Source organism: Pan troglodytes, chromosome 20 (assembly GCF_028858775.2).
Source record: "Pan troglodytes isolate AG18354 chromosome 20, NHGRI_mPanTro3-v2.0_pri, whole genome shotgun sequence".
NCBI classification, from domain to species: domain Eukaryota; kingdom Metazoa; phylum Chordata; class Mammalia; order Primates; family Hominidae; genus Pan; species Pan troglodytes.
Genome location: NC_072418.2, coordinates 58,308,252 through 58,334,565, shown reverse-complemented (window position 1 = coordinate 58,334,565; position 26,314 = coordinate 58,308,252). Strand labels below are relative to the sequence as shown.

The 26,314-nt window shown below is 51.9% G+C and overlaps 1 protein-coding gene across 2 annotated transcripts in view; it reads right to left on the bottom strand.

The window, feature by feature from the left end:
- Positions 1 to 2,388: 2,388 nt before the first annotated feature.
- SSC5D (scavenger receptor cysteine rich family member with 5 domains) overlaps positions 2,389 to 26,314 on the bottom strand; it is a 30,340-nt gene continuing 6,414 nt past the window's right edge. The window contains exons 8-14 of one of the 2 annotated variants that reach the window (XM_016936890.4): positions 26,138 to 26,311; positions 22,740 to 23,057; positions 20,525 to 21,121; positions 20,133 to 20,447; positions 19,736 to 19,903; positions 8,188 to 8,349; positions 2,389 to 4,162 (exon numbers count right to left, since the gene is read on the bottom strand). In XM_016936890.4, the coding sequence (XP_016792379.3) occupies positions 2,493 to 4,162; positions 8,188 to 8,349; positions 19,736 to 19,903; positions 20,133 to 20,447; positions 20,525 to 21,121; positions 22,740 to 23,057; positions 26,138 to 26,311 (3,404 nt within the window). In that variant the 3' untranslated portion in view covers positions 2,389 to 2,492. Of the gene's footprint in view, positions 4,163 to 8,187; positions 8,350 to 16,729; positions 16,816 to 19,735; positions 19,904 to 20,132; positions 20,448 to 20,524; positions 21,122 to 22,739; positions 23,058 to 26,137; positions 26,312 to 26,314 lie in introns of those variants that run through there. The other variant, XM_054674185.2, reaches the window with a different exon arrangement.

Here is a 26,314-nt window from a genome sequence, read left to right as displayed (position 1 = left end):
CCCAGACGTTATCCGCACTCCGCCACCCCCCCGCCCAAGTAACTGGACCCTGTTGGCCTTTGCAGGACTGCGGGGGCGCCAGCCTTCATCACCTTCCACGACCTCTAAGCCGAGAGAGGAGGAGGAGGAGGAAATGGTTTCCTGCCTGAGGCTGCAGGACCCAGAATCAGAGTAGTGGGGTCTTCCGAGACGGCCCCCAATTTACAAACCAGCAAGCTGAGGCACAGAGATGGGAAGGAGCCCACCCACGGTCGCTTGGAGTGGGGCAGTCATGGAATCCCCAATCTGGAAACGCAGGCCATGGTCAAAGCACGGAAATTCACATCACAGTATTCAGGGTTTGAGTCCCTGGCTCTGCTGTGTGCCCTTTGGCAACGGGCCTGCCCTATCTGAGCCTCAGAGTCCTTTCTGAAACGGGGATCAAAGTTTCTCCCTCAAAGGGCTGTGGTGAGGACTGGATGTACGTGGATTAACAGTCCATGCAGCATTAGCACAGAAAAGTACAGGCAGGCGTGGTCGTAAGCACTGTCATTAACTGAGCACATCCTACATGCCACGTTGTCCTTATCTGCACTGCCACATTTAATCCTCACAACCCCATGAGGCAGGTGCTATTGCTCTACCCATTTTACAGGTGAAAAAACTGAGGCTCAGAGAAGGGAGGGAAACTGCCAGAGTTCCACAGCTGGGACATGGTTAATCCAGGACTTGAACCCAGGTCAGTCTGACACAGCCGTGGAATATTTTCTTTCTTTCTTTCTTTTTTAATAAAGATGGGGGTCTCACTATATTTCTGGTCTGGAACTCCAGGCCTCAAGCCATCCTCCCATCTCGGCCTCCCAAAGTGCTGGGATTACAGACATGAGCCACTATGGCCAGCCAAAATATTATTTTAAGAGCAAGGGCCCTGAGTGCCAAGCATGGCCCACCACGTGTTCCCTGAGTGATCTGGGGTGCACGACCAAACCTCTCTGTGCCTCGAAGCCCAGATCTGCAGAATGAGGATAAATACAATAATTGCTCTCACATGACGGGCGCTTATCAAGAGCCATCATAAGCACTCTCCTAGGTATTAACTTATTCAATCATTATAGCAACCCCATGAGGTATGTGTACTATTATTATCCCTGTTTTAAAGTTGGAGAAGCTCAGACCCAGAGGTTAAGTAACTGGCTTATGTTTACTCCCAGCAAGGACTCAAACTCAGGAATCCAGGCTGCAAAGCTCACCTCCTCATCTGCTGAGCTGTGGTAACACTACCTTCCTCAGCAGGCACTCGTTAAGACAAAATGACATCATCATCCATGCAAAGCTCTTAAAACAGAGCCTGACACATAGGAAGCGCCCAACAAATATTAGTCATGATGATGACAATGATGATGCACTCTTTCATTCAAAAGATATTTATTACTGAGTGTGTACTCTGCATCAGCTTCTGTCCTAGAAACTGGGCTTACATCCATGAACAAGGCCGTTTTTGCTCACACGAAGCTTCATCATTGTCACGACCATCACCATGATCGTCACCACCAAGATCATCTTTACCACCATAATCACCAACATCATCACCATCACCATCACCATCATTACCATCATTGCCTCATCACCAAGACTGTTCCTTCACAGTCATCACCACCATGATCACCTTTCACACCATCATTATCACCTCCACTACCACCATCACCGTCACCATCAATGTGACCATCATCACCATGATCACCACTGGCACCACCATCATCATCATCATTACCATCATTCCCTCATCACCATGACCACTCCCTCATGACCAGCACCACCATCATCACCATCACCACCACCACCATCATCGTGATGGTCACTGCCTCATCACCATGACCATTCCCTCATGATCATCACTATCACCATCACCTTCATTTCACCATCTTCATCATCATCATAATTACCACCATCACCACCACCACTATCATCATGATGGTCATTGCCTCATCACCATGACCATTCCCTCATGACCAGGACCATCATCATCATCATGATAATCATCATCATCACCACCACCATCATCATCATCATGTCCACCGCCTCATCATCATGACCATTCCCTCATGACCAGGACCATCATCATCATAATCATCATCATCATGTCCACCGCCTCATCACCATGACCATTCCCTCATGATCATCAGCATTATTTCACCATCTTCATCACCACCACCATCTTACCATTATCACCATGATCCTCACCACAGTGATCATCATCCTATCATGATCTCCGTCGCCATCACCGTCATGATCATCACCATCACCACCCTCATAATCATCTCCATCATCAACACTGCCTGGCATGGCTCCTGGGCTATTCACATATCAAAATCAGTCTTGTGATTCTGTCTTTCTAGGATTCCCCAAAAATACCATTCACACCTTGTTTTTAATTAGATACTTTGGGGGTTTTTTTGTTTGTTTTTGTTTTTTTTGGTTGGGGGTGTCTTAAGCCCCTCAAATCCTGGAGAGGGTCACACGTCTCCCCTCAGGGGTCTTTCTTCTTCCTCTGGGGTAGTGGTGGTTGGTGCAGGCATGCTGGTGGTCCAGGCCATCTCTGCCAGTCTCTTCACGGCCTCACTCAGCTGCCCCAGACCCCGGGCAGCTTCTACCAGCTGCGTCAGCCCCAGCAGCAGGGCTTGGCGCTCCTGCCGCTCCTGTTCCACGACCTGGGTCAGTCTCTGCAGCTGACCACCCACATCCCTCACAGCAGCCACCAGCTCCACCAGGGCAGGTGGCTCACAAGCCATGACCCTTACAGGTGGTGTTGGGGCCACACATGGACCATGGGGGCCTGGGCTCTGACCAGGAGTTGGCCCTAGGGTGAGGGGGTCAAGGGGAGGATGATCCAAGGGGTGGGCTGTGGGGGAAAGGAGGGGGTCAGGGGACACAGTGAGGTCAGAGGCTGAGTGTGGGGTATGGGTGGGTGGAGGGGTTAGGCTGGGGCTCTGGCTTCTGGGTGGCTTGAAGTCCTCAGTGGACAGTGGGTCCATGCTTGTGGCTGTGGAGGACCTGGAGGGGCTGGACTCCAAGGCTGGAGAGGGCTCTAAGGTGGGTATCTGGGATGTGGAGGTGTGAGGGGCAGGTGCTGTGAAGGTCAACTGGGGGTGCAGACTGGGCTTGACTGTTGGTGCTAGAGTGGGAGAGGAGAGTTCTGTCCCCAAGGAGGTTGGAAGGGACATAGTAGTGATGACAGGGTTTGAGGAAGGGTCAGGAGTTGTGGTGGGGTGAGGGGTCGTGGTGGGATCAGGAGTAGTGGTGGGGTAAGGGGTCGTGGTAGGGTCAGGAGTCGTGGTGGGGTGAGGGGTCGTGGTGGGGTGAGGAGTCGTCGTGGGGTGAGGGGTCGTGGTGGGGTGAGGAGTCGTGGTGGGGTGAGGGGTCGTGGTGGGATGAGGGATCGTGGTGGGGTCAGGAGTCATGGTGGGGTGAGGGGTCGTGGTGGGATGAGGGATCGTGGTGGGCTGCATGGTGGTGAAGGGTTGAGGGGTCGTGGTGGGGTCAGGAATCATGGTGGAGTGAGTGATGGTGGTGGGTTGAGGGGTCGTGGTGGGGTGAGGGGTGGTAGGGAAGTGAGGGGTCACAGTAGGGTTAGGGGTTGTGATGCGGTCAGGGGCCATGGTGGGATCAGGGGTAGTAGTGGGGTGAGGGCTTGGGGAGGGGTCTGGGGATCTAGAATATTCTGAGACTGTACTGGAGTATGGAGTTGTGTCCAAATCTGGGGTTGTGTCAGATTCTGGGACCTGCTCTGAGGTAGGGGAAAGGCTGGTCACCTCCGACGGTGTAGAAGGGTCAGAGGTCAGCTCTTTGGGCAAGGTGGGTAAGGGCGTGGGTGAGAGCTCCGGGGTCAACGCGGGAACCACACTGGAGTCAGGGGTGGACAAAGCAAAGTCAGGGCTTGTCAAGATGAGGTCGGGGTTCGTCCGGGAGGCCGGGTCTGGGGTGGGTGGTGAAGTGTCCGGAGCGTCAGAGGTCGCCTCGGACGTCAAGGCTGAGTGGGGAGTGAGCTCTGGACTGGAGTCAGAGGTCAGCGCTGGGCCTGGGGGTCCCGGAGAGGCGGAGGGACCAGGGGACGGGGTTGGGGGCGCTGTCCTGGTCGCAGCGGGCCGCGGTGGCCGGCGCTCGGGCCACGGTTTCCTCGGGGAACCTGGAGGAGGAGGAAAGACAGACGGACGGTCTGAGGTCAGCCGGCTCCGCCCACCACGCGTCCCGCCCCGCCCCTCGAGGAGCCGACCAATGGAAAGGCACAGAGCCTCGAGACGTCATGGGTCACCGGCAGACTTCACCCGGCCCTAGGGCACCTCCTCCCTACGTCCTCCGATGGCTCCAGGCGCCACCTGGCGTCCTCCGCTGCGGGAGGATGCGGGGATGCTGCGGACTCGGGGATGCCGAGGGGCACGCGGGTTGCGGGAGCGGGTGCAGGAGGGTGAGGGAGGGATGCGTGGGGTGCTGGGGTGCGGGAGGGGGCGGGAGTGCTCAGAAGCGTGCAGCATACGGGAGGATTCTGAGACAGCGGGGGACTGGGAGATGTGCGGAGCCGGGGGAGGCAGGGAGACCAAAGAGGGCTCCGAAGGGTAATGTTAGTAATCAAAATAAATACTTTTATGGATTTTTTTATTTTTTAAGATAAAGTCTGGCTGTGTCGCCCAAGCTGGAGTGCGGTGGCAAGATCATAGCTCACTGTAACCTCGAACTCCTGGGCTCAAGCGTTTTTATGCAATATTTTTAAACAATCAAAATTAATCCAAAAGATCCACAGTTAACCAAAGTTAACATTTTAACTAAAGACGGGATCCAACAGGGCCAGGATTAGGGGGAGCCCAGCGAGGCGGATAGGATCCTGTCTTCAGTGACTTTTTTTTTTTTTTTGAGATGGAGTCTCGCTCTGTCGCCCAGGCTGAAGTGCAGTGGCGCGATCTTGGCTCACTGCAAGCTCCGCCTCCCGGGTTCACGCCATTCTCCTGCCTCAGCCTCCCGAGTAGCTGGGACTACAGGCGCCCGCCACCACACCAGGCTAATTTTTTGTATTTTTAGTAGAGACGGGGTTTCACCGTGTTGGCCAGGATGGTCTCGATCTCCTGACCTCGTGATCCGCCCGCCTGGGCCTCCCAAAGTGCTGGGATTACAGGCATGAGCCACCGCGCCCGGCCTTCAGTTACATTTTTGATACCGAGTTCATCATGGGTTTTTTTTTTTTTTTGGCATTAATTTTCATTTTAAAAAATACTGTATTATGATATTATGTATCTTGATTTTGGCGTTTTGGGCACCCCCTTAAATTTTGGGCCTGAGTAGCAGGAGGAGCCTGACCCTCTTCTGGGGCTGTCTTCCAAGTGAGTGCCAATTTTATCCCCATTTTACAGAAGGAGGAAATTAGGGCAAGAGGGCAGGTGACTCGCCCAAGGTCACACAGACATAGTTTGCAAGTTGCAGGGCTAAGACTTGAACCCAAGTTGTTTGCACATAGAGTCTAGGCAATGAAATCTCACATCTGCAGTGATGGGAATCCGCTGTGATCTACAGTGCCAATACAGTAGCCACTGGCCACATGTGGCTACCAAGCCCTTGAAATGCGGCCAGTGTAATGAGAAACTGAATGTTTCATTTTCTTTTTTTTTTTTTTTTTTTGAGACGGAGTCTCACTCTGTCGCCCAGGCTAGAGTGCAGTGGCACGATCTCGGCTCACTGCCAGCTTTGCCTCCCAGGTTCATGCCATTCTCCTGCCTCAGCCTCCCGAGAAGCTGGGACTACAGGCGCTCGCCACCACGTCCTGCTAATTTTTTGTATTTTTAGTAGAGATGGGGTTTCACTGTGTTAGCCAGGATGGTCTCGATCTCCTGACCTCGTGATCCGCCCGCTTCGGCCTCCCAAAGTGCTAGGATTACAGGCGTGGCCACTGCGCCCGGCAAATGTTTCATTTTCAAAGTGTTAATTCATTTAACTTTTTTTTTTTTTCTTTTTTTGAGACGGAGTTTCACTCCTGTTGCCCAGGCTGGAGTGCAGTGGCGCGATCTTGGTTCGCTGCAATCTCCGCCTCCTGGGTTCAAGTGATTCTCCTGTCTCAGCTTCCTGAGTAGCTGGGATGACAGGCATGTGCCACCATGCCCAGCTAATTTTTTTGTATTTTTAGTAGAGATGGGGTTTCACTATGTTGTTCAGGCTGGTCTTGAACCCCCGACCTCAGGTGATCTGCCTGCCTCAGCCTCCCAAAGTGCTGGGATTACAGGCGTGAGCCACCATGCCCGGTGCTCTTAGCTACCATATTGAACCACACAGATCTACAGATTTTCACTTGTTCCTGCAGGGCAGGGCCTTTCAGGCGCATCCCTTCCCCACCTTGTCCTTTGTTTGCAGGATTGGAGAAGCGGTTAAGTAAAGGGCTTGTGCTCAAGGCAGGCTGTCCGAGTTTAAACCCCAGCTGCATGGCTTCCTAGCGGGGTGACCATGGCCAAGTTACTTCACTGCTTGAATCTCAGTTTCTTCCTCAGCTATAGACTGTGGATGATCAGTGTATCTCCCTTGCAGAGCTGTCAAAAGGACTCAGGGAGACCGTGGTTGTGCAAAGCACTTAGCGTAATGTCTAGCATGGAATAAGCACTCTAATAATTATTGATGTCAGAGTCACTGATGTCTGTGCCTCAATTTCACTCATCTGAGAAATGGGCAAAATTATAGATCTACATCATGGAGCTCATGCAGATTTCCTTCCCTCCTTTCTCCCTTCCTCCCTTCTTCTCTCTCTCTCTCTTTTTTTTTTTTTAACAGAGTCTTTCTCTGTTGCCCAGGCTGGAGTGCAGTGGTGCGATCTCAGCTCACTGCAACCTCCGCCTCCCAGGTTCAAGCAGTTCTCCTGCCTCAGCCTCCCGAGTAGCTGGGATTACAGGCACCTGCCACCACACCTGACTATTATTATTATTATTATTATTATTATTATTATTTTGAGACGGAGTCTCACTCTGTTGCCCAGGCTGGAGTGCAGTGGCGCAATCTCGGCTCACTGCAAGCTCTGCCTCCTGGGTTCACGCCATTCTCCTGCCTCAGCCTCCCGAGTAGCTGGGACCATAGGTGCCTGCCACCACGCCTGGCTAATTTTTTGTATTGTTAGTAAAGACGGGGTTTCACCGTGTTAGCCAGGATGGTCTCGATCTCCTGACCTCGTGATATGCCCGCCTCAGCCTCCCAAAGTGCTGGGATTACAGGCGTCAGCCATTGCACCCGGCCTAATCATGCTTAACTTTACTAAATACTGCTGGATTGTCTTTATCAAACAGCTCTGTCCAGTGGGGTTGCCCGTCTTCCCACATCCTCACTCACACTTGATAATACCCACCTTTCTCATTCTCCTCTGTACTTGCCATTGTTTTAATTTGTATTTTCTGGTTCCTGATGAGCGTGGGCATTTCTAAATACACTCAGCCATTTGGGCTTCCTTTTCTGGGAATCACCTGTTTTCCTCTTTCTCATCTAGGGTTTCCTATCATTTTCCTATTTGTCACAGTGACTTATGCCATCTAGGCTGGGGTTTCTCAACCTTGGTACTATTGTAATTTAGGGCTGGATGGTTCTTTGTTATGGGGAATGTCGTGTGCATTGTGAATGCTTATCACCACCCCGGCCTCTGCAGATCAGGTGCCAATGGGTAGCCTCTCACTTCCTGCCATGACAATCCAAAATATCTTCAGATATTGCCAAATTCCCCTTGGGGGCAAAATCGACCCTAGTTGATGACCAGTGGTCTAGATAATAACTTCTTGGTTCTGTTTTTATCTTTATTTGAGACAAGGTCTCGCTCTGGCACCCAGGCTGGAATACAGTGGCACAACCACAGCCTCGAGCACCCAGGCTCAAGGGATCCTCCTGCCTCAGCCTCCCAAGCAGCTGGGACCACAGGTGCGTACCACCACACCCAGCTAATGTTCATATCTTGGGGGGCTCACCATGTTGCCCAGGCTGCTCTCAAACTCCCGAGCTTAAGCAATCCTCCCAACTCGGCCTCCCAAAGTGCTGTGATTACAGGCATGAGCCACCATGCTCAGCCGATAACCCTTTGTTTTAGGGTATATTTCTGCTGAGGCTTTCTGGGGTAAGGGTTCCAGTGGGGAGTCTGGAATCCGTCTCTTTACCCCAGGACAAATACCGTCCCAGTCTCCTCACCCCAGCCACGTGTCTCACCTGTGTCTCCATGGACTCTCGGAGTTGGAGGACTGCCTGGGCTCCTGGTGGTGCCAGCCCCAAGAGTTGGTCCTAGTTTGCCTGCGGTAGGGGTCCCCTCAGCCAGGCCCCCTCCTGATGGTGTGTCCCACGTCCAGGGAAGCTTGTAACCATCTTTGCTGCCTAGAGAGATATGGGGAAGAGGATTGAGTCTTCCAACTTCCCTTTGAGTTTGACTCCCCGTCTCTCTCCTACTGGGCCAGCCCCAGTTCAGGCATCATCCCGTCTCAACTGCACCGCCACTGCAGCCCTCCCTGACCTCGTGGAGACCTTCTCCATTCAGCTGGGATGTTTTTGGCTACCAACGACGGAAACGGTCACTAAACTAGCACATAAAATGAAGGGCATTTGGGCCTGGCGCCGTGGCTCAAGCTTGTAATCCCAGCACTTTGGGAGGCTGAGGCAGGCAGATCACTTGGGGTCAGGAGCTCAAGACCAGCCTGGCCAACATGGAGAAACCCCATCTGCACTAAATATACAAAAAATTAGCTGGGCATGGTGGCACACGCCTGTAATCCCAGCTACTCGGGAGGCTGAGACAGGAGAATCACTTGAACCCGGGAGACAGAGGTTGCAGTGAGCCAAGACTGTGCCACTGCACTCCAGCCTGGGTGACAGAGCGAGACACCGCCTCAAAAAAAAAAAAAAAGGAATTTGTTATTTTAATTCCTCAAGGCTCCTGCCCTAGCGGTGGAAAAACCATAACATCTTTATTAATTCACTGCCTGGAACATCTCTATAATACTATTTTTCCTTTTTTTTTTTTTTGGCCAAATGCACTTAATCTCTATATAATAGCAATTTTATATAACATATAAATGTATAATATATATACATATATATATGCCATTTTATTTAGGGAGAATAGAATGATAATTCAATCCTAGCTTTATACGAACAACAGCTTTCTTTTCTTTTCTTTTTTTTTTTTTTTGAGACCAAGTCTCACTCTGCTGCCCAGGATGGAGTACAGTGGCGCAATATCGGCTCACTGCAAGCTCTGCCTCCCGGGGTCAAGTGATTCTCCTGCCTCAGCCTCCCAAAGTGAGCTACAGGTGTGAGCCACCGTGCCCGGCCTCAACAACAGCTTCCTTGAGATACAGGTCACGTATCATGCAATTCATCAGCTTGAAATTGCAACTGAGGGGGTTTACCCACTCACAAGGTTGCGTGACCATCGCCACAATCAAAATTGAGAACACGTTCATCACCCGAACAAAACACTCCATACTCATTGCCTATCCGAATCATCAAACCAACTTCCCCTGAGACCCTGGCCCCCCACACTGATCCTGGAGGCCTCTTAAAAACTGGCAGACACCTGCCCCTTTCCACCCTAAACCCTTCCATGAGTCCCCACGGCCCACAGACACCATCTTCCTTCATAACCAGCCCCTGCCAGCTTCTCCAGCATCGTCTCGTCCCACACGATGCTCTGCTCACGGTGGACCCTGACCTTGAGTTAGGAGGGCAGGTTTGCAGTGTTTAGGGAGACGTGCCTGCTTCCACAAGCAATTCCACAAGGAGGTGCTGAGAAACCCTTACCCATGAGCCCAGGGATTCATGGGTACAAGGAGTTCACGGCAGCCATATTTGTGACAGCAAAACACTGGGAACAACCACAATGCGCAGGCTTTTCACACCTCCCAGCCTCTGCCCACGCTGCTGCCCCCACCCCGAATTCCCTTCCTCTTCATTTCCTACCCAACTGAGCCCGTTAGGATGTTTTCTCATTCCAAATGCAAAACCAGGCAGAAGGGCAGTGTCCAAGACCTTGGGCAAGTTGACCGATGTCGCCTTGAGCTCTGTGGCTAGTGGTCCCAATTACAGAAATCCCTTGCTCCGTTACCTGCTAAGACACTGCACGCTGATAGAACAAGGGTCAAATTTCACCCTGATGCCAGGCACAGCAGACACCTCCGTCATGCCTTCGTATTATTAACCATTCTTAATCAAATACATTTCCATTTCTATTAGACACCTTAAAAGGGTAGCTATAAAATCCTACCAGATATCCATACCCATTAGGAAACCTGAAAAACCATTAGTGGTAATGGCTGGGTGTGGTGGCTCACGCCTGTAATCCCAGCACTTTGAGAGGCCGAGGCAGGCAGATCACCTGAGGTCAGGAGTTCAAGACCAGCCTGGCCAACATGGTGAAACCCTGTCTCTACGAAAAATACAAAAATTAGCTGGGCATGGTGGCGGGCACCTGTAATCCCAGCTACTCAGGAGGCTGAGGCGGGAGAATCGCCTGAACCCATGAAGGAGAGGTTGCAGTGAGCTGAGCTCACACCACTGTACTCCAGCCTGGACCATAGAGTGAGACTCCTTCTCAAAAACAAACAATCAAACAAACATAAAAGCAAACCAAGAAACAAAAACAAAAACACCACCATTAGTGGTACTATTAATTAAAAAAGAAAAAAGAAAAAATAGTCCAGGGAAAAAAACCCATAGCAGTGAATCACTAAAGATGTATTTTCAGCTGGGCATGGTGGCTCACGCCTGTAATCCCAGCATTTTAGGAGGCTGAGGTGGGCGGATCACGAGGTCAGGAGTTTGAGACTAGCCTGACCAACATGGTGAAACCCCATCTCTACTAAAAATACAAAAATTAGCCAGGCGTGGTGGAACGTGCCTGTAATCCCAGCTACTCAGGAAGCTGAGGCAGGAAAATCACTTGAACCTGGGAGGCGGAAGTTGCAGTGAGCCAAGATCATGTCACTGCACTCAAGCCTGGGCAACAAGAGCAAAATTCCATCTAAAAAAACCAAAAAGATGTATTTTCAAGATGTTGGGTTTTAGGAAGACTCCATGAAGAACACAAATCAAGCTGGGCACGGCGGCTCACGCCTGTAATCCCAGCACTTTGGAAGGCCAAGGCAGGTGGATCACTTGAGCCCAGGAGTTCAGAACCAGCCTGGCCAACATGTTGAAACCCCGTCTCTACTAAAAATTACAAAAATTAGCCAGGTGTGGTGGGGCACACCAGTAGTCCCAGTTAACTGGGGGGCTGAGGCATGAGAATCACTTGAGCCTTGGAGGCGGAGGTTGCAGTGAGCTGTGATCATGCCACTGCACCCCAGCCTGGGTGACAGAGCAAGACCCTGTCACAAAAAAACAAAACAAAAAGAACACAAATTGAAGCCGTCTTCCTTTTAAAATGGCAGCCTCCTGTGCACTCTCAGAATGCACTGTCGGAAATCTGGTTTCTCATTCTCATACGCGTATTTCTTTCTTTTTTTTCTTTTTCTCTTTTTTTTTTTTTTTTTTTTTTTTTTGAGACAGAGTTTCGCTCTTGTTGCCCAGTGCAATGGCAAGATCTCGGCTCACTGCAGCCTCCGCCTCCCAGTTTCAAGCCATTCTCCTGCCTCGGCCTCCCTAGTAGCTGGGATTACAGGCGCCTGCCACCATGCCCAGCTAATTTTTTTGTATTTTAAGTAGAGACAGTGCTTAACCATGTTGGCCAGGCTGGTCTCGAACTCCTGGCTTCAGGTGATCTGCCTGCCTCAGCCTCTCAAAGTGCTGGGATTACAGGCGTGAGACTCCGTCTTGGAAAAAAAAAAAGAATAAAAAGATACACATAACTCTGGCTCATTCTGTGAACCTCTACGTACTACTCGATTGCATGGATATACAGCTGGGTATTAATCTATGCTCCTGTTGATGGGCATTTAGGTTACTCCCAGTGTTTTGCTGTCACAAATATGGCTTCAGTGAACTCTTTGTGCCCATGTCCTTAGGCTCATGAGCGAGAATTTCTCAACGCCTCGTTGTGGAATTGCTGTATGGAAGCAGATGTATCTCCTTAGATACTGCGAACCTGCCCCGCTAAGTGCATGGGGATCCTCACTCACACCTTTATCCTACAGCCTTCATGCTGTCAGACGGTGTCATTTTTGCTGGTCTTATGGGGAGAGGGTGGCTGGGGAGGCTGCTGATTCACACAGATGGCCAAACTGATGCCCAGAGAGGGCAAGAAACTTTCTTGGGGTAACACAGCTAAGGGACAGCATCCAGCTCCAGACCCCAGCAGATCTACCTGGTTCTAAATGGTTCTCTTTCCCTCTGGGTACATATCTCCCAAGTCTCACCCCTTCCTTCCTTGGCAAGCCTTTATTCATCCTTTAGGAGTTAGTCCACAGGCCATGCCCTCAGGAGGCCTCCCCCATCCCCTGTGGATGAGGCCATCCCTGCTGTATAGGAGTTAGTCCACAGGCCACGCCCTCAGGAGGCCTCCCCCATCCCCTGTGGATGAGGCCATCCCTGCTGTATAGGAGTTAGTCCACAGGCCACGCCCTCAGGAGGCCTCCCCCATCCCCTGTGGATGAGGCCATCCCTGCTGTATAGGAGTTAGTCCACAGGCCACGCCCTCAGGAGGCCTCCCCCATCCCCTGTGGATGAGGCCATCCCTGCTGTATGCGCCCTGGATTCTACAGACCTAATTCTGTCCTTCCCACTCTCCAAGGCTAGAGCCAGTAAGGGTGTGGAATCTGGAGTCTGAATCCAAGTTCAGCCTTTTGCAATCCTGACCTCTCCCTACCTCAGTTTCCTTATCTGTAAAATCAAGCTGAGGATAGGACTCACCTCACAAGGCTGCATGGGGAGGAAGGGAGTTTAACCCCAGGATGCACTTTGAACAGCACCTGGCCCATGGAGAGCACGCGATAAAATAGCAGCTACCATTATCCTCATCAACTTCCAACCTCTAAAGTTAATCTCATATTTAGTCCTGGATCCTCTTCTCCCTGCACGACCTCATAGGGTGATAAACCTCCGGTGATACCCCAAGCACGGGTCTCCCCGGCTTCCCAGCTGGCAGTGGCGGGAACTACATTAGACACAGCTGTCTATCTGTGCAGTCACATCCACTCCCACAGCTTCAAATTCCATCTCGCTAAGTTATATCCTCAGCCCAGGCGCTCCCTGGACCTCCAGGATGCACAGCTAATATCTCCTGATATCCCCACTCTGGCTGCTGTGCCCCCACCTCACAGAGCTCCCCGACCTGGTAAAAGGTACCCGTTCCCTGCCTCCCTCTCCTCACTGTCCCCAACCCATCACTCAACTCCATCAGCTCAAACCCCAGAATATGGCTTGAATACATCCACATCTCCCTTGGTCTCCACTGCCACCCTGATCAGAGCCATTGTCACTCTCCCCTGGACCTCCCGGGCTCCCTGCATCCACGCTGGCCCCTACAGTCCATTCCCCATCTCCCCCGCTGCCACCGTTTCCACCCAACACTCCGCTCTAGTCCCATCCACCTTGTTGCTATTTCTTGAACCAGCAGAGCATGCACCCACCTCAGGGCCTCAGGGCCTTCTCACTTAAATGGCACCTTCTTAGTAAGATGTCTCTTTTTTTTTTTTTTTTTTTTTTGAGACGGGGTCTCACTCATCCAGGCTGCAGTGCAGTGGCTTGACCATGGCTTACTACAGCCTCAACCTCCAGGGCCCAAGTGATTCTTCTGCCTCAACCTCCCGGGTAGCTGGGACTACAGGAGCACGCCTCTGCTTGGTGAATTTTTTATTTTATTTTTATTTATTTATTTTTTTCGAGACAGTCTCTGTCACCCAGGCTGGAGTACAGTGGCACAATCTTGGCTCGCTGTGGCCTCCGCCTCCCAGGTTCAAGCGATTCTCCTGCCTCAGCCTCCCGAGGAGCTGGGATTATAGGCATGCACCACCACACCAGGCTAATTTTTTTGTATTTTTAGTAGAGACAGGGTTTCGCCATGTTGGCCAGGCTGGTCTTGAGCTCCTGGGTTCAAGCGATCCCTCTGCCTCAGCCTCCCTAAGTGCTGGGATTACAGACATGAGCCACCACACCTGGCCATCCTATTTTAAACTGCAATCCTCAGTCTCCCCTGCCCCTTCCCCTGCTTTGCTCCCTAACACTACCTCCCAGTAGTTAGTACATGCTCTGTCACACAGTAGGCATTTGACACACGAACTGACGTTTGTATCTCCAAACTCCATCATCCAGGAAGCCTGAAGAAATGCTGCTTCATAAAAATCCAAACTCCGGCCAGGCGCAGTGGCTCATGCCTGTAATCCCAGCACTTTGGGAGGCCGAGGCAGGCAGATCACGAGGTCAGGAGATCGAGACCATCCTGGCTAACACAGTGAAACCCCGTCTCTACTAAAAATACAAAAAATTAGCCGGGCATGGTGGTGGGCGCCTGTAGTCCCAGCTACTCGGGAAGCTGAGGCAGGAGAATGGTGTGAACCCGGGAGGCAGAGCTGGCAGTGAGCCAAGATCACGCCACTGCACTCCAGCCTGGGCAACAGAGCGAGACTCCGTCTCAAAAAAAAAAAAAAAATCCAAATTCCACAGGCCTCCAATCTCATCTCCAGTGTCTCTCTAGACTTACAATGTCATCTCTCATTTGTTCATTCATTTGTTTAACAAATAACATAAAAATTAACTACTGAGTTTCAAGCACTGCCCTAGACACTAGGGATTCCAGATAGATCCATGATAGACAAGATAATATGCCCCTCGCCCAAAGATGTGTGTGCCCCAATCCACAGAAACTGTGAATATGTTACTTTACGTGGCAAAAGGGGACTTGTGGATGTAATTAAGGGTCCAGACCTTGAAATGGAGAAATTATCCTGATTAGCCAAGTGGCCCCAATCTAAGTCCTTAAACTCAGAGAACTGGCTGGGTGCCGTGGCTCACGCCTGTAATCCCACCACTTTGGGTGACCAAGGCGGGTGGATCACCTGAGGTCAGGAGTTCAAGACCAGCCTGGCCAACATGGTGAAACCCCATCTCTACTAAAAATACAAAAATTAGCCGGGAGTGGTGGCACACGCCTGTAATCCCAGCTACTCAGGAGGCTGAGGCATAAGAATTGCTTGAACCTGGGCAGCAGAGGCTGCAGTGAGCCGAGATCATACCACTGCACTCCAGCCTGGGCGACAGAGTGAGACTCTGTCTCATAAATAAATAAATAAAATCAGAGAACCTTTCAAGCCACAGTGAGAGAGAAAAATACGAAGGCAGAGGAAAGGTCAGAGAGATGCAATGTTGCTGGCTTTGATGATGGGGGATGGAGCCACAAGCCAAGGAATGCAGGTGGCCTCTAGAAGCTGGAAAAGGCAGGGAAATGGATTCTCCCCTAGAGCCTTCCAAAGGGAACCACCCTGCTGGCGCCTTGATCTTAGCCCACTAAGCGAGTCTGACTTCTGACCTACAAAACTGCAAAATAATAAGTCTGCGTTGTTTTAAACCACTAAATTTGTGGCGATGTATTATGGCAGCAATTGAAATAGATACAGATCTTTCACAGAGCTTAAAGTCTAGCAGAGATGGATAACACCGATGAAAATTTCTGGCAATGCAAATTTCTCCCACCCTTTGCTTCTCTGAGAATTCATTTCTCCTTGTGGCCTGCTGATGAAATAATATCATCTCCCCTGTGAGGTTTCCTTGATTTCTCTACTACAAATAATCGCTCCTTCCCTGAAATCCTGCAGCTGTTGTTCGTTTTCAGCAAATAACCCTAACAAACAATATTCTGCGGTTTTAAACGATTTCACACACATTTTATTCATTGAATTGGGGCCTGCAGTCACCCAACTAGTTCTAATCCGGGTTGGAACCACGATTGGAACCTAGTAGGAGAGTCGGACTCCAGACTCGTGCTTCTATTTTAGCATATGGTTCCCAATCCAAGGAGCAAAACGTGTGAAATCACTTAAAACAGGTTATAATCGTGGCTCCTAAGTTAAACTTCTCTGAGCCTCACTTTTTACCCCATCTGAAACACAGGTGTAGCAACAGTTTCTATGGCCTGCAGTTGGGGTCATGCATGCCCAGCACAGACTAGGTGAGCTCTCGTTCCACTTTTCCAACAACCCTGGCGCCCCATTTTTTTTTCCAGAGAAAGAAACAGGTGGCCGGGCGTGGTGGCTCACACCTGTAATCTCAGCACTTTGGGAGGCCAAGGCGAGTGGATCACGAGGTTGGGTTTGAGACCAGCCTGGCCAACATGGTGAAACCCCGTCTCTACTAAAAATACAAAAATTAGCCGGGTGTGGTGGCGTGCGCCTGTAATCCCAGCTACACAGGAGGCTGCAGCAGGAGAATCGTTTAAACCTGGGAGGCAGAGGTTGCAGTGAGCTGAGATAGCGCCACTGCACTCCAGCGTGGGTGACAGAGCGAGACTCCGTCTCAATAAATAAATAAATAAAACAATATAAATAAGAAACGGGGACTCAAAGAGACCAAGTCACTTTTTCAAGGTTACGTTGCTCCTGAAGCTAAGAATGCATGCCTGCCTCGTCTCCCACCCCACCCCGCATACGCCTCCAAGTCTTCCTATTGATAAGGTGGCACACATGGCTGTCTTTTCATTTCACCGGCGCAGTTTGTAATTCTGCATTTATTTCTGCTCATTGGCTGCCTCCCTACCCTACGGGAGGGGTCCCGAGGCCGGACCCGCTGTCTCCGCAGCCGCTGTGCCCGGCACGTGCCCGCCTCCACCACGAGGGGGCGCCATGGGCTAGGGAGGCGCTGCAACCCTGGCAGTCCTTGAACCAGGAGCATCACCTCTCGGAGCTCCCGCTTCCGGCTCTGGAAACGGAATGATAGCTCTAACTCACAGCTGGAGCCCACCCACCCCCAAGTCACGGCGCCTCTAGGGCCTGCTTCCTCCCTCCCTTTCCCCACCTCAAGGCCCGCTTCTTGGGGCCTGGTTGCCCTTCGCCCAGCTATTATTACCGCGGGCGATGCGCCGGCTGGCCAATCAGGAGGCGCAACGCGCCTGTGACGTCACGAGGTGCGAGGCAGATGAACGCCTGCCCCATCCCGTCCCTCCATTCCCGGGCCCACGGCGCTTGCGCTTGCGCATGCGTGCTGAGCGCCAGAAAAAAAAAAGGGCGGGAAAGGACGCTTGCGGCGAGACTCTCCTGCGGGAGCGGGAGGCTTGCGCCTCTCAGGAGGGCACAGGTTCGGGGCGCGGGGCGACAGAGGCAGAAACCCAGGCAGTCCCAGACGGCGAGCAGGGCGGGAGAGTGGAAGGGAGGGAGAAGACGGAGAAACAGCGACTGCGACGGGCACAGAGGGAGGACAGAAACGCTGCCCCTTAGGTGGGGAGTGAAACCTCCCGTGAGGGAGCGGCGAGGGCGGCGGGGACGGTGAGAAACGGCCAGAGGAGCCCGCGGGAGACAGAAACGGAGGGAAGGGGGCTGACCATGAGAGAAACGAGGGGGAGAGAGAAGAGAGCACGCGGGAGACTGCAGGGAAGGCGCGGGAGATGGAGACTCAGAAAACAACCGTAAGAGACAAAGGAAAAGATACCACAGCCCTGGGCCTGGGGAGGGAACGCAGTGAGAAATGGAGACGATGAGAGTATGAGGTGATATAGCAAAACCGACCGTGAAAAATGGAGTGAGAAGCAGGTGGCGAAGCTGAGAACTGAAAGTGAAAGACAAGAGGACGGAAGATACAGAAACAGTTTGGGCCCAGTGGCTCCCGCCTGCAATTCCAGCACTTTGGGAGGCCGCAGCGAGCCGATGACTTGAGCCCAAGAGTTTGAGACCAGCCTGGGCAACATAGTGAGAACCCATCTCGACAAAAAATCAGGCCGGGAGCGGTGGCTCACCCCTGTAATCCCAGCACTTTGGGAGGCCGAGGCAGGCGGATCACGAGGTCAGGAATTTGAGACCAGCCTGGCCAACATGGTGAAACCCGTCTCTACTAAAAATACAAAAATTAGCCGGGAGTGGTGGCACACGCCTGTAATCCCAGCTATTCAGGAGGCTGAGGCAGGAGAATCACTTGAACCCGGGAGGCGGAGGTTGCAGTGAGCCGAGACCACGCCACTGCACTCCAGCCTGGGCAACACAGCAAGACTCTGTCTCAAAAAAAAAATTAGCCAGGCATGCTGGTGTGCATCTGTAATCCCAGCTATTCAGGAGGCTGAGGTGGGAGGATCACCTGAGCCTGGGAGTTCAAGGCTGCAGTGAGCTGAGATCGCACCACTGCACTTCAGCCTGGGCAACAGAGCAAGATCCTGTCTCAAAAAAGAGAGAGAGAAATTTACCATGAAAAATGGAGTGAGAAACAGAGGTGGTGAAGGTGAGATCTGAAAGAAAAGTGAAAGACTGAGGGGGAAAGACAGATAAATTGACCAGGAAAAACTAGGTGAGAAACAGAGATGAGAGTGTGACACTGATAATGAAACAAAAAGACAGAAGGACAAGGGAGAAAAAAATAAAGAGAAACTGACCACGAAAACTGGAGTGAGAAATAGAGGTAATGAGGGTGAGAAATTGAAAAAGAAAGACAGGGAAAAAGAAATGATGGGAATATGAAACTGACAACGAAAGAAAAAAAATGAGAAAGATGGTGAGAGAGAGCAAAAGAAATTACCATGAAAAAAATACGGCATAAAGACGAGTGTGAGAAATTGAAAATGAAAGGCAAAAAGAGATTGGCACAGAGAAGAAAAGATAGAGAATTTGATCATGGAAAATGAAGTGAGGCCAGGCATGGTGGCTCACACTTATAAACCCAGACATAAGCCCAGCACTTTGAGAGAGTGAGACAGGAGGATCGCCTGAGCTCAGGAGTTTGAGACCAGCCTGGGCAACATAGTGAGCCCGTCTCTACAAAAATTGAAAATGAGCCAGGTGTGGTGGCGCACATCTGTAGTCCCACCTTCTCAGGAAGCTGAGGCAGGAGGATCGCTTGGGCCCGGGCAGTCAAGGCTGCAGTGAGCTGAGATCACACCACTGCACTCCATCCTGGTCAATACAGAGATAGAGATGATGAGGGTGAGAAATGGATAATGAAAAAAAGAGACCAACAGCAAGTGAGAAACAGGAGCAGAGATGGATTCACAGGGATCCTGAGAGATGGGGATACAAGGAAGACAGGCAAAGAAAAAGGCAGAAGAATGTGGTGGCAGTGATGTGGGGGCCAGAGCGGGGCGTGGTCCCAGGTGTGGAAGGAGCTGCAGCAGCAAGACAGAGGCCACAGAGCAGAGGGGGATGGAGCTGTGGCCCTGGAGGCTGATTCTGCTGGCCAGAGGGAGGGGATGGCCAGGGTAAGGAGAGAAGCTGCACTCCAGGAGTCCCCACCTCTGAGCCACACCAGGCCCGGACCAGAGCGTGAGCTTCAGGAATGGGTGAGGTTTCGCTTGCTCTGGGGGAGCTGGGGTGGGGACGATGATGTGATGACAGAATGGCCCTTGGTTGTGGGTTTGACTGAGGGCCCCAGGCTTGCATATTGTGTGGCTTACAGGAGGGCCATGGGCTCAGGATTGCTGAGCTTAGCCTGATCTCTTAGATGGTGTCCTTGGCTCTGAAGAAGTGTCACCATTGAGCCCAAGGAGGTAATGCGTTTCGGGTCTTAGGAGCCAAGGAAAACCTTTCCAGGGTGCCCCGAGGCCTCAGCCAGCTCATTGAGAAGGGTCTTTCTGGAAACCCTGCAGGGAAGCGAATGGAGGTTTATGGAGGCCCCCCATGGCCACCCCAATCAGGCCTCTCACCTGTGTCCGGCAGGCGCCTTGTTGCTGGGGAGGAGCTACCCGGGCGCCGGGTGGTCCTCCAGGGGAGAGTGTGTCCAGGTACCCCCGCTGTGGTAGTCCCCTTGGCCAGGTCCTCTGTTGAGGTGGGGTCCCAGGTCCAGGGGGGATAATCGTCATAGTCTGTGTAGCCTTTGGAGAAATTGGGGTAATGGTTGACCCCATCCTCTTTCTCAGAGGTCCTTGCTGCTGCTCTTCCCTCCCCTTTTGGAATCTTCTGGAGCAACTCTGGGATCTCCCCACCCCGACCCCTCATACCCAGTTCTTTAGAGTCGACCATGGTGCCGTCACCTGGCCCCACCCTGACTCCATTCTCCTGGCCACCCCCGACAACCCCACCACCGCCGCCATGCCCTGGTACCAGTGCAGGTGAGCCCCACGTCTTCCTCGTGGTCACAGTTGTGCTTCCCCCAAGCCCCCGAGGGGCAGTCGCTCAGTGAGGCCTCGCTTCCCTTACAGCCCATGTCATCCAGCCAGATGGGCCCAGTCCCAGGGCCGTAATGGGTTTTGCCTACTCGAGGCCGGACCTTTCCACAGCCCAGTTCCCAGCAGGCCACAGTGGCGTCCCGAAGGTCCCAGTTGTCATCACACACTGTTCCCCAGCGTCCAGCATGCCACACTTCCAGCCGGCCAGCACAGCGGTTGGGCCCATCGGCCAGACGAACCCGGAACAGGCCTGCGTGGAAGGCCCTTAGGTCAGGAGGGAGGGTCAGCCTCTCCCATTCTCTCCCCACACCCCTCACGGCCACTCACCTGATTCCCCAGTGGTGCTAACACTGGGAGAGGGGGCCGGGTCTTTGGGTGACTCTGGAGACCCTTCTGGGATCTCAGCAGATGGCTCCAGGGAGGCCTGAGGGATACTCTTGATAGTGGACTCAGAGGTCATTTCTTGGGGGCCTTGAGTGGTCAGCATTGCCATGGTCTTAGTGGTCCGTTCTCGGGGGGCCTGAGGGGTCAGCGTGGCAGTGGTGTGAGAGGTCCATCTCTGGGGGGCCTCCACGGTCGGCCTTCTGGTAAACTCAGAGGTACATCTTCGGGAGGCCTCAGTGGTCAGTGCTGTAGTGGTCTGTGAGGTTAGGTCTGGGGGGCTTTGGGCCCTGGAGTGTTTCGTGGTTGGCATCACTGGGGGTTGAGTGGTTGGTCTCTTTGCATTTTTTGTCACCCACTTCTTAGTACTCTTAGGCATTTTCCCTGGGGCCTTCGTGGTTGTTTTCTCCAGAACACTGGCAGTCACACTTGCAGAGGGCTTGGTGGCCAGCTCTCCCGGGAGCCAGGCATCCCGATCTCTCCCCAGTCCAGGAATCCAGCTCCAGCTGAAGGGGTCTGAGATGGAGTCCAGGCCTGGGGGCTCTGGAAGGTGAGTGGGGCAGGAAGAGAAGATGGAGACACCATGATGACAAGATCATCTACCCAGGCCCCTCCTTCTCTCCAGTCACTCACCCAGTTCCCATTCATTCATCATTCATTCATTTATTGTCACAAATATTTATTGAGCACCTCCTATGAGCCACACACCATATTAGACCCTCGGGTAGCCTATGGCAAGCCAAACCCAACACTGCCCCCGCCTTCTTGGCATTTACAATCTGGACATAACTGACCCCCTCACCCTTTCACACCTGACCTCTCCTCTCCATCTCCTCAGCTTCTGCTCTGAGTCAGGGCCTCATTTCCTATACCTTCTGACAGGTCTCCCTACCTCCCTGTCAATTCTTACTGACCACCAGTGGGGTACCCAGGTCCGACAGGCCACTCCCGAACTCAGAATCCTTCTGTGGTGCCCCCGTGGCCCTCAGGAAGACGGGGACAGAGGGAAGAGCCGTAGCTTCCAGCAGAGGTGATGCCTCCATCCTTTGAGACACCACTCTCCATCTTCCATCTTTCTGATTAGCACACGTGTGCAGTAAAGGATTAACCTTGCCCAAAGAAAGGTTTAGCCTTTTCCCCGGCTCCTGGGAGATGACTTCGAAGCCTTTGGAACACCTTGCCTGATAAGAGATTTTTTTCCCTGGGGCACTTGGGCCATGCCAGATCGCCTGTGCTAACAGTGTGATTTATGGTCAGCCACATGTACGTGGCCAAGTCCCCACGAACACTCTGGACGCCAAGGCTCGGGGGAACTTCCCTAGTTGGCAGTTCCTCATGTGTGTTGTCCCACTTCGTTGCCGGGATAATGAAGTGCTGTCTGCATAACTCCACTGGGACAGGACAGTTGGAAGCTCACACCTACTGTCTCCTGAGCCCTGCCTCAGGCGCCTCTTCCCTTGGCTGATTTTAATCTGTATCCTTTCACTGTGATAAACGATAACGCTGAGTGTAACAGATTCTTTGATTCTAAGAGTTCTTCTAGCAAATTATTGAGTCTGACAGTGGTCTTGGTAACCTCAAACTATAACGAGTCACACAGGTTTGCAATGATTTGTTAGAGTATTTCTCTTCATGAGCTGTGAGCTATTCAAAGACCAAGACCATGTTCATTCCATTCATGAGCCCAGCATGAGGACCCTGCACCTGGCTCAGCCTCTGCAATTTAATAACAGGCATTGCCTGAGTTTATGTTAACTGGCTCTCACTTTGGCTTCTTTCCATCTCCCAGTGCCCTGCCTGCTTCCTTTCATCTTAGGAAAGCTAAAGCTCCTTTCTTAGTGGGAGATTTCCTTGATTCCTGGAAGGAAGAGGAAGCAGAAGCTTCTCTGAGTGGGAATCCCAGATCTGCCAGTTAGTTGTTACTGTGTGATCTTGAGCAAGTTACCCAACCTCTCTGTGCCTCAGCTTCTTTATCAGTAAAATGGGCATAACACACACCACCCTAGACTTATTATGTGATTTCAATGTGGTTATATGTGCAAAAACACCCAGCACAGGGCTGGGGCTTAGGAAGCACTCAATCAATGTTAGTGCCCATGTTAGTTACTGTTCCCCTCCAGGAAGCCCTCCTGGAGTCAACAGATAGCTAGGGCCTCCTTACCAGTGCAGGTGACCCCAACATCCTCATTGTGAGCGCAGTTGTGCTTTCCCCAGGGAGCAGCAGGGCAGTCGGACAGTGAAGCCTCGGTCCCCACACAGCCCACATCATCTAGCCAGATGGGGCCCGCACCCCAGCCAAAGCGGCCAGCAGCAGGGTCTGGCTGCCGAGGTCCACCACAGCCCAGCTCCCGGCAGACCACAGCTGAATCCCGCATGTCCCAGCTATCGTCACACACGGTCCCCCAGCGCTGGTCATGCCACACCTCCAGTCGACCTGAGCACTTGCTGGGCCCAGCCACCAGGCGCAGCTGGGGGGACCCTGGGGTAGAAGAGACCCAAAGAATTAGAGTCGGGGAAGCCGCCCAGCCTCCTGACTCTTCATCCACCTTTCCCTCCCCCCATCTTCCTTTCCACTCATCCATCTAGGCCTTCCCTCCATTCATCCATCCTTTCCTCCAGGCAGCAAGTATTTCATGAGGCCTTTTTTGTGCCATTTTCTGCATTAGGCATGAGGGATAATGAGTCAGGCAGAGTTTGGAGGATCCTCAAAAAGCTACACATCAAATTACCATATAATCTAGAAAGTCTGCTACTAGGGATATACCCAGAATAAACTGAAAACAGGTATTCACACAGATACCAGTATGTGAATGTTCATAGCAGCACCATTCACAGTAGCCAAATAGTAGTGGTCGTACAGCATTTTGAATGTATAAATACCACTTAAGTTGTATACTTAAACTGGTTAACTTTATGTTACATGAATTTCACCTCAATTAAAATAAGTCTTTTTCCATGCAGTTGTTCACCACCCTTAATTTTCTCTCATTATTATTGGTTTGATAAGGGTTTTTTTCTTCTTTCTTAGATTTTATTTTCCTAACCACTAGACCACCAGGGATAATAAGGTGTTTTGTTGTTGTTTATGAGTCAGGCACAGCCTCTGCTTTGAAAAGCTCTCGGTCTTTAGGGAAAGTAGCATGCACACACTTCATTACAGCTCAGCGAGCTGAAGGGAGTAGTGGAAGTACCCAAAAGGCAAGGCAGACACACAACGAGGAGAAGGTGAGAAAAATTCTGCCTGAGGAAGCTGGAGAAGGCTTCTCAGAGGAAGTCCTTTAAAAGACAGGGAGCAGCAGGCCCGGCCCGGTGGCTCCCACCTGTTAATCCCAGCACTGTGGGAGGCCCAGGCGGGCAGATCACCTGAGGTCAGGAGTTCGAGACCAGCCTGGCCAACGTGGAGAAACTCTGTCTCTACTAAAAATACAAAAATTAGCCAGGCATGGGCCAGGTGTGGTGGCTCAGCCTGTAATCCCAGCTACTCGGGAGGCTGAGGCAGGAGAATCGCTTGAACCGGGAGGCGGAGGTTGCAGTGAGCCAAGATCGTGCCACTGCACTCCAGCCTGGGTGACAGAGCGAGACCCTGTTTAAAAAAAAAAAAAAAAAAGACTGGTAAAAATGGTAAACTTTATGTCATGTATGTTTTATCACAATTGTTTTTTAAAGAACGTGCGCCCTGGAACAAGTGTTTTTGCTTGAATCCTGGCTCTCCCATTTCTCAGCGGTGCTGCCTCATCTGTAACATGGAGACCTGTCAGTACCCACACCACAGTGGCTGTAAGCATCACCTGGACTGAGACACGGAGAGAACTGGGAACAGCATCAGTCACCAGGAGCCAGTGCATGCTCGTTCAGTGTTAGCTGATATTATTATTCAGGAAAAGGGGAACGAGGCCTCTGGGAATGGTGATCATGGTGAAAATAAGTTGCTGCTTTTGTTCGGCCTTTTCCCATCTTGAGGAGACAGCTGTGTTAACCACGCCTTTTTATTTTCTGTATTTCTGATGCTTTGACATCTTGGAGCATTCCTGATCCTGAGGGACTGCCCCTCCCAGGGTTAGCTAATTCCTAGAGATGGTAAATGGCTTGAGCATGCCTTTTGTGTGCAAACCACCCTCTCCATTGGGCTCTCACACCCTGGGCCATTCTGCACCTGTCCTCATTGCCCCAGGGCCAAGTACCAGATGACTAAGGACAACCCTCTGAGTCGCCACCCTCCCCACCGGCCCCGCTGAAATTCTTCAAACCAACCAATTCTAAGCCTGCTCAACCTGTCTCACCTATTCCTTCCTGCAAAAAACACAAGAAAGACCCCTGCACCTGGCCGGGTGGCTCACGCCTATAATCCCAGCACTTAGGGAGGCCAGGACAGGAGGATCACCTGAGGCCAGGAGTTTGAGACCAACCTGGACAATAGTGAGGCCCTGTCTCTACAAAAAAAAAAAATAGCCAGGCTCGGTGGCATGCAGCTGTGTTACCCAGGAGGCGGAGGTGGGAGGATCACTTGAGCCCAGCAGTTTGAGACTGCAGGGAGCTGTGATTACACCACTGCACTCCAGCCTGGGCAACCAAGTGAGACCCTGTCTCTAAATAAATGTATAAAAGATTCCTGCCATGCTTCCCCCTCACTCCCTGTACCTCCTGCCTGGCCCTGGTGCTTCCCTGTGTGGCCCCGTGTGGCACGCCATCCTCTTGAGAACCGTCAGTCACAATCTTTTTAGTGGCTGTCATCTCCTGAGCTCCTGGCCTCACCATACCTCGGTAATAATAACACCTATATTTTAAAACAACAGTCCTTTCAATAGTCATGAAAGAGACCAGGCATGGGGGCTCACGCCTCTAATCCCAGCACTTTGGGAGGCCGAGGCAGGCAGATGGTTTGGGATCAGGAGTTCAAGACCAGCCTAGGCAACATGGCAAACCCCATCTCTGCAAAAAAAAATACAAAAAATTAGTAGTCCCAGCTACTTGGGAAGCTGAGGTGGGAGGATCACTTGAGCCTGCAGGTTGAGAGGTTGAGGCTTCAGTGAGCCATGATCACACCACTGCACTCCAGCCTGAGTGACAGAATTAAATCCACTCTCAAAAAAAAAAAAAAAAAAATATATATATATATATATATATAGGAAAGGAGGCAGGCAGAACCATTGATCACATTTGCTAAAGAACCAGAGACTCTGGAAAGTAAAGGTAATGTTTGAGCAGGGCTGTTCCTTGAAGCTGGCCTGAGTACCCCATGATGGATCCTACAGCCACACCGTGCAGCTCGGGAATAGAGCAGACTCTCAGCCCAGCATCCTTTCTCTTATCCAGGACTGGCTACAGAATTTTGGGGGCTTGGTAAATGACGAAAGTTAGGACCCCTTGTTCAAGAATTATCACACGCTCCCAGACGCAACAGCAGAGCATTGAACCCAGCTCAATGTCCTGGGCGAGGCCCCTGTGCTCCTCTTCTCCACCTTTCTCTTTGCAAGAGGCCCCCCATGAGACAGTCTCAGAGCTGAGGGAAGGAAACAGAAGGAAGGACCCTGTTTTCTTGGGGAGCATGGAGGGACTCACCGGCTTCCGGTCCAGGCTCCCAAAGGACAGTAGGGGAGGCTGGAGGAGGTGAAACGCCTGCCGTCCCTGGAGCCTGGCTCGTCATGGTGGACGGGGGCCTGGAGGCAGCCTCCCTGGGCGTGGAGTTGTTGCTGTCCGTGGGGGCCGTGGGAGGGACGTAGCCCAGGGGCATGCCTG